The following is a 12,196-nucleotide window of genomic DNA, read 5'->3' as shown; positions in this document are numbered from 1 at the left end:
ATGAAGAGTGGCCCCCGCTTGCCGCAACTAGAGAAAGCCCTCGCACAGAAACGAAGACCCAACACAACCAAAAATAAAATAAATAAATTAATAAAATGGCCTGATAGGAAATCTCCCAGCAACCTGTACCACACTCCTGCTTAGATATTCTGGCTGGGTTCAGTTTGAACCTTTCCTTCCCCATCTTTTCTTCTCCCTAAACTTCTCTCTCATTTTGGGACCTCAAATAACCAGTCTTTCCTGACCTATCTCATGTGTCCCAAACCTACTTTCACCAGGTACTCTATAGCTTAATCAGATTCCTATCTTTCTTAGTGTGGCTTACTGGCTTAGCTGGCAGCCAATTCTGACATTTGTGTAGCATTATAATGTATGAAGAAAAGTGCTAGTCATTCCAACTTAATGCTGAGACAATTTAACTCAAGTACAATCAGGAGAAATGTCTCTAAGGGCCAGATAAGACAAACTTTAAAGAGATGGCAATATTTCCATGCATATTTTCTTCAATACTCACTTGGGGGGGCATAAGACTTCTTCAAGAAATTCTTCAATCTTATTTACATCCGTTTTGACCTCATTGTTGAAAGTTATAAATGGTGGGTGGGTCCCCGGAGCCAAGTTCTGCAGGTCTGCAGGCTTCCTGTTAGGCAAAATAGTGGTCAAAATCAGGTCATTTTTTACTCTAACTGAGAAGCAACAATACTTAACATTCTCAGAGTGATTCTAAATTTTAAAATATATAAAAATGAATAAGAAATAGTATTTTTTCCACTAAGTATAACAGCCACAATAGTACTCTAGTAAGAAGCAAACATCCACAAAGCACATAATTTAGGATAAAAAAATTAAAAGTCTTTGATTTTAACCAAAGACAAAGTTCTTCATTCTCATTCCAAATGTAACTGAGGTACTTATTAGAAATGGAGGTGGAATGAGGGGAAGAAGACTTGGGAAAGTCAGTCTCTAGTCTCAACTCTGGCACCAACTCACTGTGTAAAGATGGGCAAACTATAACTTCTCTACTTCTCTAGGCCTTCCTTTTCTTTTCTTTTTTTTAATAAGGAAGAAGAGCAGCTGATTCCTACAGTCCTTTTCCATAACATTTCAAACTCAAATGCTACTTCTCCATTTTCCTATAAGTCCAGACTTAACAATGAAAAAGATCATGAGATTTGACTATCTAATACCAAAATTACTTCAATATATAAAAAATAGCATAAACAAAGGTAAGAAGCAACATAGAATGGAAAAAATAGTATAGTAAATAAGAAGGATTTTGTCCAAATTCATCAAAAATTCAAGTAGGTATGGGTCAAAATAAATTGATAAGCAATAGATAAGTGAACGCATGGAAAAGTGTCCAAGAACCCAATCATCAAAGAAATTCAAAATTAAATAATGAAGACATTTTCCTCCTATGAATTAGGAGAAACTGAAAATACACAGAACACTGATAAAAATGGTGAAACTCGTATGCTACCCTATTAAAAAGCAAAATGGCTCACCTAAGCCTACCAATGAATCCTAGAGTCAATAACATGACAGATATGGTGTGCATCCTAATGATAAAATATGAGGTATACATCACCACCTATGAAATATTCTTACCAAATAAGTCAAACCTGACTCTAAAACTAGGTCTCCTTGGGCAGCTGTCTCTAAAATTGTGATCTAGGGGACCCTTTCATCAGATGGTCCATGAGGTCAAAACCATTCGCATAATACTGACATCATTTACCTTTTTCACTCTCATTCTCTCATGCCTGTATAGTGGAGTTTTCCATAGGCTACTTGGTGTGTGTCATCACAAGGTAATATATACAGAAGCAGATATGAGAATCTGTCTTCTGTTAAGGCAGACATTAGATAGGTACAAAAATATAAAACAATGCCATTCTTCTCTCTAATTTTGTTTTGGCAAATACAGATATTTTTAATTCTTAAAAAATTTTGTGATAACAATGAGTTCATGATTGTTTTACTTAAATGAATTAGTAAATATTTTAAATTTCTCAGTTTTAATTTCTAATATAGTAAAATCAATAATAACTGAAAGCTCTTTGAGGTCCTCAATAATTTAAGAGTATAAAGGGGTCCTGGCGGGAATAAAGACACAGACCTACTAGAGAATGGACTTGAGGATATGGGAAGGGGGAAGGGTAAGCTGTGACAAAGTGAGAGTGGCATGGACATATATACACTACCAAACGTAAAATAGATAGCTAGTGGGAAGCAACCGCATAGCACAGGGAGATCAGCTCAGTGCTTTGTGACCACCTAGAGGGGTGGGATAGGGAGGGTGGGAGGGAGGGAGATGCAAGAGGGAAGAGATATGGGAACATATGTATATGTATAACTGATTCACTTTGTTATAAAGCAGAAACTAACACACCATTTATAGCAATTATACTCCAATAAAGATGTTAAAAAAAAAAAAAAAAGATAAAGGGGTGCTGGGACCAAAAAGTTCATTTACAGGAAACACAAGGAGTTACAGAACAAAATTAAATGATACCACAAGGAAGCAATCAGCCAAATCCAGAATTTGGGGCAATCTACAGTTCAACTAATTAGATTTCTACCAGTCAATGGCATGGGGACAAAAAGCCACAAATGGGAGTTTGAAGGGATTGTTGTGGATTAAGAAAAATTTAAGAGACATAACAACCAAATACGAGTAGAATTTGTTTGAATCCTAATTTGAACAAACCAGCCAAAGATATGATATTTTGGAGACAACTGGGCAAACTGGATTGTATACTGGGAACTAGATGTTATAATGGCATTGTGGTTAGTTAAGGACATGTCATTATTGTTTGGAGATGTACACTGAAATGAGTAGAGGTGAAATGACAGGATTCCTGGGATGTGCTTTAAAATATTTCAGGGGAAAAAAAAAAAAAGAAAAAGAAAAAGAAGCAAAAAGGGGACAAAGCAACTGGAAGCGAAATCTTAACAGAATTGAAGTTATGGGGAAGTTTACTCTTTCTGTGTATATGTTTGAATACTTTCATAATTAAAAAGATGAACTTTAAAAACTTAAACTTAAAAAAATATTATAATATATTGCTTCAAAGAACTTTTCCACCTACTATAGACCTTCCTTCCTTCCATCCTTACCACAAATGCATGGAATTTGAATAAATAAAGGATATCTCTAAGTGTATCATGAAGGTGAAATACTTTGTCATTAAAAAGAATTTTTAAAATAGAGTGTACCCTAAAATCTATACTCAGCCCAGCTTTTCAATTATGGTCTTATTCATATCAATTATCTCTCTTTCTCCCTTTCTTTCCCTCCCATTGCCCTGCACACACACCCTTGTCTCTCTCTCAATTTAGGTTTGGAAAGTGCCTCATCTATTACTACATTGTAATCAAATATATAAAGGCTTATTAATTATCCAATTAGTCCAAATGTTCTGACTCAGAGCCTCCCTCTACTCAAGTTCTAGAGCCTATCTCCTTCCCAAGCCAAAGAAAAATAAGACTATCTATCAACTGCTACAGAAACCTAAGCTCCGAAAGAGAACTTTTTTTTAAAAATTTATTTATTTATATTTTTGGCTGTGTTGGGTCTTCGTTTCTATGCGAGGGCTTTCTCTAGTTGCGGCAAGCGGGGGCCACTCTTCATCGCGGTGCACGGGCCTCTCACTGTCGCGGCCTCTCTTGTTGCGGAGCACAGGCTCCAGACACGCAGGCTCAGCAGTTGTGGCTCACGGGCCCAGCCGCTCCGCGGCACGTGGGATCCTTCCAGACCAGGGCTCGAACCCGTGTCCCCTGCATTGGCAGGCAGACTCTCAACCACTGCACCACCAGGGAAGCCCCCGAAAGAGAACTTTTTAAAGTCAAAATCTGATTTGATTTTCAACTCTTGATTATTTTACTGAGCATTCCTTGGTTGGACAAGGTAAAGTTGAGCACAAAATGATTGGAATACGTGAAACTTGAGTAAGTCTTCCAGATGCACATTTATTTAAATAGTGAGGTATGCCTATAAGGTTTCAGTAACTTTTATAAGTACTCAGCTCCAAGTCAGAACTAATCCTGTTCTGTTTTTCATTTCACTGTTTTTCTCTCCCCGCCTCTGGCCATACCACGCGGCTTGCAGGATCTTAGTTCCCTGACCAGGGACTGAACCTGGGCCCCATGGGCATGGCAAGGAAAGTGCACAGTTCTAACCACTGGACTGCCAGGGAATTCCACATTTCACTGGTTTCTTTTTGTTATTCCTTCTTACTCATCATCTTAACCACCTGTTCTTTGATCACTAAAGGGTCCAGCATGTCCAAGACCACAGTCATCTCTAATCTTCAAGTCACCCACTCATGTTCTCAGTCAGACTCACATTTGTTCCCACTTATAATTTACTTCCTACTCAACTCAGGAAGACCTTGTACATAATCAAGAGTCTAGAAATCCTAACAGTTTAGGGTTTATATATTTATTTTCAAATCCTAACACTTTAAAGTTTAAAAAGGTAGCACAAAGGTAAGCAAGAACAACAGTATCTCACCACAGCAAGTAGGGCTAATAAAACTGTATAAAGTACACAAGAAAAAGAGAATACACACATTTCCCATCGATGCCAGTGACGAATAAGAATGTTCTTTAATCTCATCATACACAAACTGTGATCACCTGGAAGCCACTTTTCTCATTCCAAAGTTATAAAACATATCCACCAACATTTTTATGACTAACAAACAGTCCATTAATGCCTAAATATAAGGTAATAATTTTTTTATGAACAGGGTGGATTTAGGTAAGGGAGAAGAAAGAAATCAATGCTTTAAAATAACCCATAAGGGAGGGCGGCAAAATAAATAGCAGCTATTACTTCTATAATAAATTATGACAGCTTTCAAGATCTCAAAATTTATTAGAGGAGGGATAAAGTTAGCATGGTAGAGAAGAAAGAACCAAAGACCGAATAAAAAGGACCTGGTTAAAGTCCCAAATTGAACAGTTCTACCATTCACCAGCTATGTGACTAAGTAAATCACAACCTCTTTGGGTCTAGATTTCCTCATTTGTACTATGGATATAAGATTGGCTCTGCCCGTAAAGATCAAATCAAATAATGGGTGTGACAGTGAACTAAACTTTATACAAGTGATGAAATTGGCAGTTTTAAACTCTGAGTCTGATGGTTCAAAACTGGTTATCTAGCATTAACTGGTAATAAGAAATCTGATTAATATAGAAGTGTGTATGTAAAGTGAAACCAGGCATATGTTTACCAATTTTCCTTAACATTAATGACTAGCAAATAGTCCTTCTTGTTTCTGCTAAAAGGCTATAAAGATTTTTTTTTAAAGATGATAAAACTATTTTCAGGATTAACTGTTGAGATAAAGCACAATCATGTTAGGTCCTTACTCCAAGTGAAAGTAAATTTGAGAAGAAACTTTAATGCCCCTAACAGATCAGTAGACGCCAAATAAATGGACAAGTTGTACGCATTGAAGTGACTCACTTAGAGGTTGTTATCAAGTCAGCAAACAGATAGAATCTAAGATTCTTCAACTTCAAGTCCTCACTGGCACTCTAAGGTCTCGGGTGTTTCATTTGACCCACAAAGGCTCATTTTTACAGATGCTTCGCAGAAACTTAACATTTCAAGAACTGCAGTGTGAGAAAAATGAAACTGAATAAGCAATGGCTAAAATTTTCAGGGCATCTTTGGTTTTTTTCATAAAAGGTCTTCAATAAATATTCAAGAATTCATTCAAATTCATTCAAATGTTTCCCTTAAGTGATATCTAGGAAAAGCAAAATGCATAGAATTCATGCCTTGAGATGAGAGCGTGAATATTCTCCAATATCTTGGGGGCTTTTTATTTTCACCATTACTTACCAGAGTAAGTTTGTTTCTAGATGAAGAAAAGGAAATATATAAAGAGAAAAAACTAGGGGGGACCTTCAAGATGGCGGAGGAGTGAGACCTGGAGATCACCTTCCTCCCCACAAATACATCAAAAAGACTTCTACAAGTGGAACAACTCCTAAAGAACACCTACTGAACACTGGCAGAAGACCTCAGACTTCCCAAAAGGCAAGAAACTCCCCCACGTACCTGGGTAGGGCAAAAGAAAAAAGAAAAAACAGAGACAAAAGACTAGGGATGGGACCTGCACCTCTGGGACGGAGCTGTGAAGGAGGAAAACTCTCCACACACTAGGAAGCCCCTTCACTGGTGGAAACAAGGGGTAGGCAGGGGGGAAGCTTTGAAGCCACGGAGGAGAGCGCAGCAACAGGGGTGCAGAGGGCAAAGCGGAGAGATTCCCGCACAGAGATCGGTGCCAACCAGCTCTCACCAGCCTGAGAGGCTTGTCTGCTCACCCGCCGGGGCGGGCGGGGGCTGGGAGCTGAGGCTCGGGCTTTGGAGGTCAGATCCCAGGGAGAGGACTGGGGTTGGCTGCGTGAACACAGCCTGAGGGGGCTAGTGCACCACAGCTAGTCGGGAGGGAGTCCGGGAAAAAGTCTGGACCTGCCAAAGAGGCAAGAGACCATTGTTTCAGGGCGCACGAGGAGAAGGGATTCCTTTCCCGTGTGCCCACAGTAGGCAGAGCACCGCCTAAGAGAGCTCCAGAGACAGGCACGAGCCATGGCTATCAGCTCGGACCCCAGAGACGGGCATGAAACGCTAAGGCTGCTGCCACTGCCACCAAGAATCCTGTGTGCAAGCACAGGTCACTCTCCACACCACAGCCCCCGGAGGCTGTGCAGCCCACCACTGCCAGGGTCCCGTGATCCAGGCACAACTTCCCTGGGAGAACACACGGCGCCTCAGGCTGTTGCAATGTCACGCTGGCCTCTGCCGCCACAGGCTCGCCCTGTATTCCAATTATGACTACCGTACCCCTCCCTCTCCCTGGCATGAGTGAGCCAGAGCCCCCTAATCAGCCGCTGATTTAACCCTCTCCTGTCTGGGCAGGGAACAGATGCCTGAGGGCAACCTACAAGCAGAGGCAGGGCCAAAACCAAAGCTGAACCCCAGGAGCTGGGCAAACAAAGAGGAGAAAGGGAAATTTCTCCATGCAGCCTCAGGAACCGCGGATTAAATCCCCACAGTCAACTTGAAGTACCCTGCATCTGTGGAATACCTGAATGGACAACGAATCGTCCCAAAATTGAGGTGGTGGACTTTAGGAGCAACTGTAGACTTGGGGTTTGCTGTCTGTGACTGATTTGTTTCTGATATTTATGTTTATCTTAGTTTAGTTTTTAGCACTTGTTATCATTGGTGTACTTGTTTACTGGTTTGTTCGCTCTCTTTTTTTTAATTATTATTATTTTTTATGTTAATAATTTATTTTTCTTTCTTTTTTTCTCCCTTTTCTTCTGAGCTGTGTGGCTGACAGGGTCTTGGTGCTCCGGCCTGGTGTCAGGCCTGAGCCTCTGAGGTGTGAGAGCTGACTTCAGGAAACTGGACCAACAGAAACCTCCTGGCCCCACGTAATATCAATCAGCGAGAGCTCTCCCAGAGATCTCCATCTCAACGCTAAGACCCAGCTCCACCCAACGGCCAGCAAGCCACTGAAACAACCTCACCCACTGGGGGCAGACACCAAAAACAACGGGAACTATGAACCTGCAGCCTGCGAAAAGGAGACCCCAAACAGAGTAAGTTAAACAAAATGAGAAGACAGAGAAATATGCAGCAGATGAAGGAGCAAGGTAAACACCCACCAGACCAAACAAATGAAGAGGAAATAGGCGGTCTACTTGAAAAAGAATTCAGAGTAATGATAGTAAAGATCCAAAATCTTGGAAATAGAATGGAGAAAATACAAGAAACGTTTAACAAGAACTTAGAGGAACTAAAGAGCAAACAAACAATGATGAACAACACAATAAATGAAATTAAAATATCTCTAGAAGGAATCAATAGCAGAATAACTGAGGCAGAAGAACAGTAAGTGACGTGGAAGGTAAAATAGTGGAAATAACTATCACAGAGCAGAATAAAGAAAAAAGAATGAAAAGAATTGAGGACAGTCTCAGAGACCTCTGGGATAACATTAAACGCACCAACATTCGAATTATAGGGGTCCCAGAAGAAGAAAAGAAAAAGAAAGGGACTGAGAAAATATTTGAAGAGATTATAGTTGAAAACTTTCTTAATATGGGAAAATAAATAGTCAGTCAAGTCCAGGAAGCACAGAGAGTCCCATACAGGATATATCCAAAGAGAAACATGCGAAGACACATATAAATCAAACTATCAAAGATTAAATGCAAAGAAAAAATATTAAAAGCAGCAAGGGAAAAGCAACAAATAACATACAAGGGAATCCCCATAAGGTTAACACATGATCTTTCAGCAGAAACTCTATAAGCCAGAAGGGAGTGGCAGGACATATTTAAAGTGATGAAAGGGAAAAACCTACAACCAAGATTACTCTACCCAGAAAGTATCTCATTCAGATTTAACAGAGAAATTAAAACCTTTACAGACAAGCAAAATTTAAGAGAATTCAACATCACCAAACTAGCTTTACAACAAATGCTAAAGGAACTTCTCTAGGCAGGAAACACAAGAGAAGGAAAAGACCTCCAAAAACAAACCCAAAACAATTAAGAAAATGGTAATAGGAACATACATATCGATAATTACCTTAAATGTAAATGGATTAAATGCTCCAACCAAAAGACATAGACTGGCTGAATGGATACAAAAACAAGACCTGTATATATGCTGTCTACAAGAGACCCACTTCAGACCTAGGGACACATACAGACTGAAAGTGAGGGGATGGAAAAAAATATTCCATGCAAATGGAAATCAAAAGAAAGCTGGAGTAGCAATTCTTGTATCAGACAAAATAGACTTTAAAATAAAGACTACTATAAGGGATCCATCCAAGAAGAAGGTTGTAAATATTTATGCACCCAACATATAGGAGCACCTCAATACATAAGGAAAATGCTAACAGCCATAAAAGGGGAAATCAACAGCAACACAATAATAGTAGGGGACTTTAACACCCCACTTTCACCAATGGACAGATCATCCAAAATGAAAATAAATAAGGAAACACAAGCTTTAAATGACACATTAGACAAGATGGACTTAATTGATATTTATAGGACATTCCATCCAAAAACAACAGAATACACTTTCTTCTCAAGTGCTCATGGAACATTCTCCAGAATAGATCATATCTTGGGTCACAAATCAAGCCTTGGTAAATTTAACAAAGTTGAAATCGTATCAAGTATCTTTTCCGACCACAACGCTATGAGACTAGGTATCAGTTACAGGAAAAAACCTGTAAAAAATGCAAACACATGGAGGCTAAACAATACACTACTAAATAATCAGGAGATCACTGAAGAAATCAAAGAGGAAATCAAAAAATACCTAGAAACAAATGACAATGAAAACATGATGACCCAAAACCTATGGGATGCAGCAAAAGCAGTTCTAAGAGGGACGTTTATAGCAATACAATCCTACCTCAAAAAACAAGAAACATCTCAAATAAACAACCTAACCTTACACCGAAAGCAATTAGAAAAAGAAGGACAAAAAAAACCCCAAAGTTAGCAGAAGGAAAGAAATCATAAAGATCAAATCAGAAATAAATGAAAAAGAAATGAAGGAAACAACATCAAAGATCAATAAAACTAAAAGCTGGTTCTTTGAGAAGATAAACAAAATTGATAAACCATTAGCCAGACTCATCCAGAAAAAAAGGGAGAAGACTCAAATGAACAGAATTAGAAATTAAAAAGAAGTAACAGCTGACACTGCAGAAATACAAAGGATCATGAGAGATTACTACAAGCAGCTATATGCCAATAAAATGGACAACCTGGAAGAAATGGACAACTTCTTAGAAAAGCACAAGCTTCTGAGACTGAACCAGGAAGAAACAGAAAATATAAACAGACCAATCACAAGCAGTGAAATTGAAACTGTGATTAAAAATCTTCCAACAAACAAAAGCCCAGGACCAGATGGCTTCACAGGCAAATTCTATCAAACATTTAGAGAAGCGTTAACACCTATCCTTCTCAAACTCTTCCAAAATATATAGCAGAGGGAGGAACACTCCCAAACTCATTCTATGAGGCCACCATCACCCTGATACCAAAACCAGACAAAGAGGTCACAAAAAAAGAAAACTACAGGCCAATATCGCTGATGAACATAGATGCAAAAATCCTCAACAAAATACTAGCAAACAGAATCCAACAGCACATTAAAAGGATCATACACCACGATCAAGTGGGGTTTAATCCCAGGAATGCAAGGACGCTTCAATATACACAAATCAATCAATATGATACACCATATTAACAAATTGAAGGATAAAAACCATATGATAATCTCAATAGATGCAGAAAAAGCTTTCAGCAAAATTCAACACCCATTTATGATAAAAACTCTCTAGAAAGTAGTCACAGAGGGAAGTTACCTCAACATAATATAGGCCATATATGACAAACCCACAGCCAACATCGTTCTCAATGGTGAAAAACTGAAACCATTTCCGCTAAGATTAGGAACAAGACAAGGTTGCCCACTCTCACCACTATTATTCAACATAGTTTTGGAAGTTTTAGCCACAGCAGTCAGAGAAGAAAAAGAAATAAAAGGAAACCAAATCAGAAAAGAAGAATTAAAACTGTCACTGTTTGCAGATGACATGATACTATACATAGAGAATCCTAAAGATGCTACCAGAAAACTACTAGAGCTAATCAATGAATATGGTAAAGTAGCAGGATACAAAATTAATGCACAGAAATCTCTTGCTTTCCTATACACTAATGACGAAAAATCTGAAAGAGAAATTAAGGAAACACTCCCATTTACCACTGCAACAAAAAGAATAAAATACCTAGGGATAAACCTACCTAAGGAGACAAAAGACCTGTATGCAGAAAACTATAAGACAATGATGAAAGAAATTAAAGATGATACAAACAGATGGAGAGATATACCATGTTCTTGGGTTGGAAGAATCAACATTGTGAAAATGACTATACTACGAAAAGCAATCTACAGAGTCAATGCAATCCCTATCAAACTACCAATGGCATTTTTCACAGAACTAGGACAAAAAATTTCACAATTTGTATGGAAATACAAAAGACCCCGAATAGCTAAAGCAATCTTGAGAAAGAAAAACGGAGCTGGAGGCATCAGGCTCCCTGACTTCAGACTATACTACAAAGCTACAGTAATCAAGACAATATGGTGCTGACACAAAAACAGAAATACAGATCAATGGAACAGGATAGAAAGCCCAGAGATAAACACACACACATATGGTCACCTTACCTTTGATAAAGGAGGCAAGACTATACAATGGAGAAAAGACAGCCTCTTCAATAAGTGGTGTTGGGAAAACTGGACAGCTACATGTGAAAGAATGAAATTAGAACACTCCCTAACACCATACACAAAAATAAACTCAAAATGGATTAAAGACCTAAATGTAAGGCCAGACACTATCAAACTCTTAGAGGAAAACATAGGCAGAACACTCTATGACATAAATCACAGCAAGATCCTTTTTGACCCACCTCCTAGAGAAATGGAAATAAAAACAAAAATAAACAAATGGGACCTAATGAAACTTAAAAGCTTTTGCCCAGCAAAGGAAACCATAAACAAGACGAAAATAGGAGAAAATATTTGCAAACGAAGCAACTGACGAAGGATTAATCTCCAAAATATATAAGCAGCTCATGCAGCTCAATTTCAAAAAAACAAACAACCCAATCCAAAAATGGGCAGAAGACCTAAACAGACATTTCTCTGAAGAAGATATACAGATTGCCAACAAACACATGAAAGGATGCTCAACATCACTAATCATTAGAGAAATGCAAATCAAAACTGCAATGAGGTTTCACCTCACACTGGACAGAATGGCCATCATCAAAAAATCTACAAACAATAAATGCTGGAGAGGGTGTGGAGAAAAGAGAACCCTCTTGCACTGCTGGTGGGAATGTAAATTGACACAGCCTCTATGGAGAACAGTATGGAGGTTCCTTAAAAAACTAAAAATAGAACTACCATATGACCCAGCAATCCCACTACTGGGCATATACCCTGAGAAAACCATAATTCAAAAAGAGTCATGTACCACAATGTTCACTGCAGCACTATGTACAATAGCCAGGACATGGAAGCAACCTAAGTGTCCATCAAGAGATGAATGGATGGGGC

The 12,196-nt window shown here is 38.7% G+C and overlaps 1 protein-coding gene across 1 annotated transcript in view; it reads right to left on the bottom strand.

Moving 5' to 3' along the window:
- The window catches only part of CLIC4 (chloride intracellular channel 4), a 90,380-nt gene that overhangs the window by 25,125 nt on the left and 53,059 nt on the right, over window positions 1-12,196 (bottom strand). Inside the window, exon 3 of the mRNA XM_036843564.1 lies at window positions 515-640. Within this exon, the coding sequence (XP_036699459.1) occupies window positions 515-640 (126 nt within the window). The remainder of the gene's footprint in view (window positions 1-514; window positions 641-12,196) is intronic.

Source organism: Balaenoptera musculus, chromosome 1 (assembly GCF_009873245.2).
Source record: "Balaenoptera musculus isolate JJ_BM4_2016_0621 chromosome 1, mBalMus1.pri.v3, whole genome shotgun sequence".
Lineage (NCBI taxonomy): Eukaryota > Metazoa > Chordata > Mammalia > Artiodactyla > Balaenopteridae > Balaenoptera > Balaenoptera musculus.
This window is presented reverse-complemented; position numbering and strand designations above follow the sequence as displayed.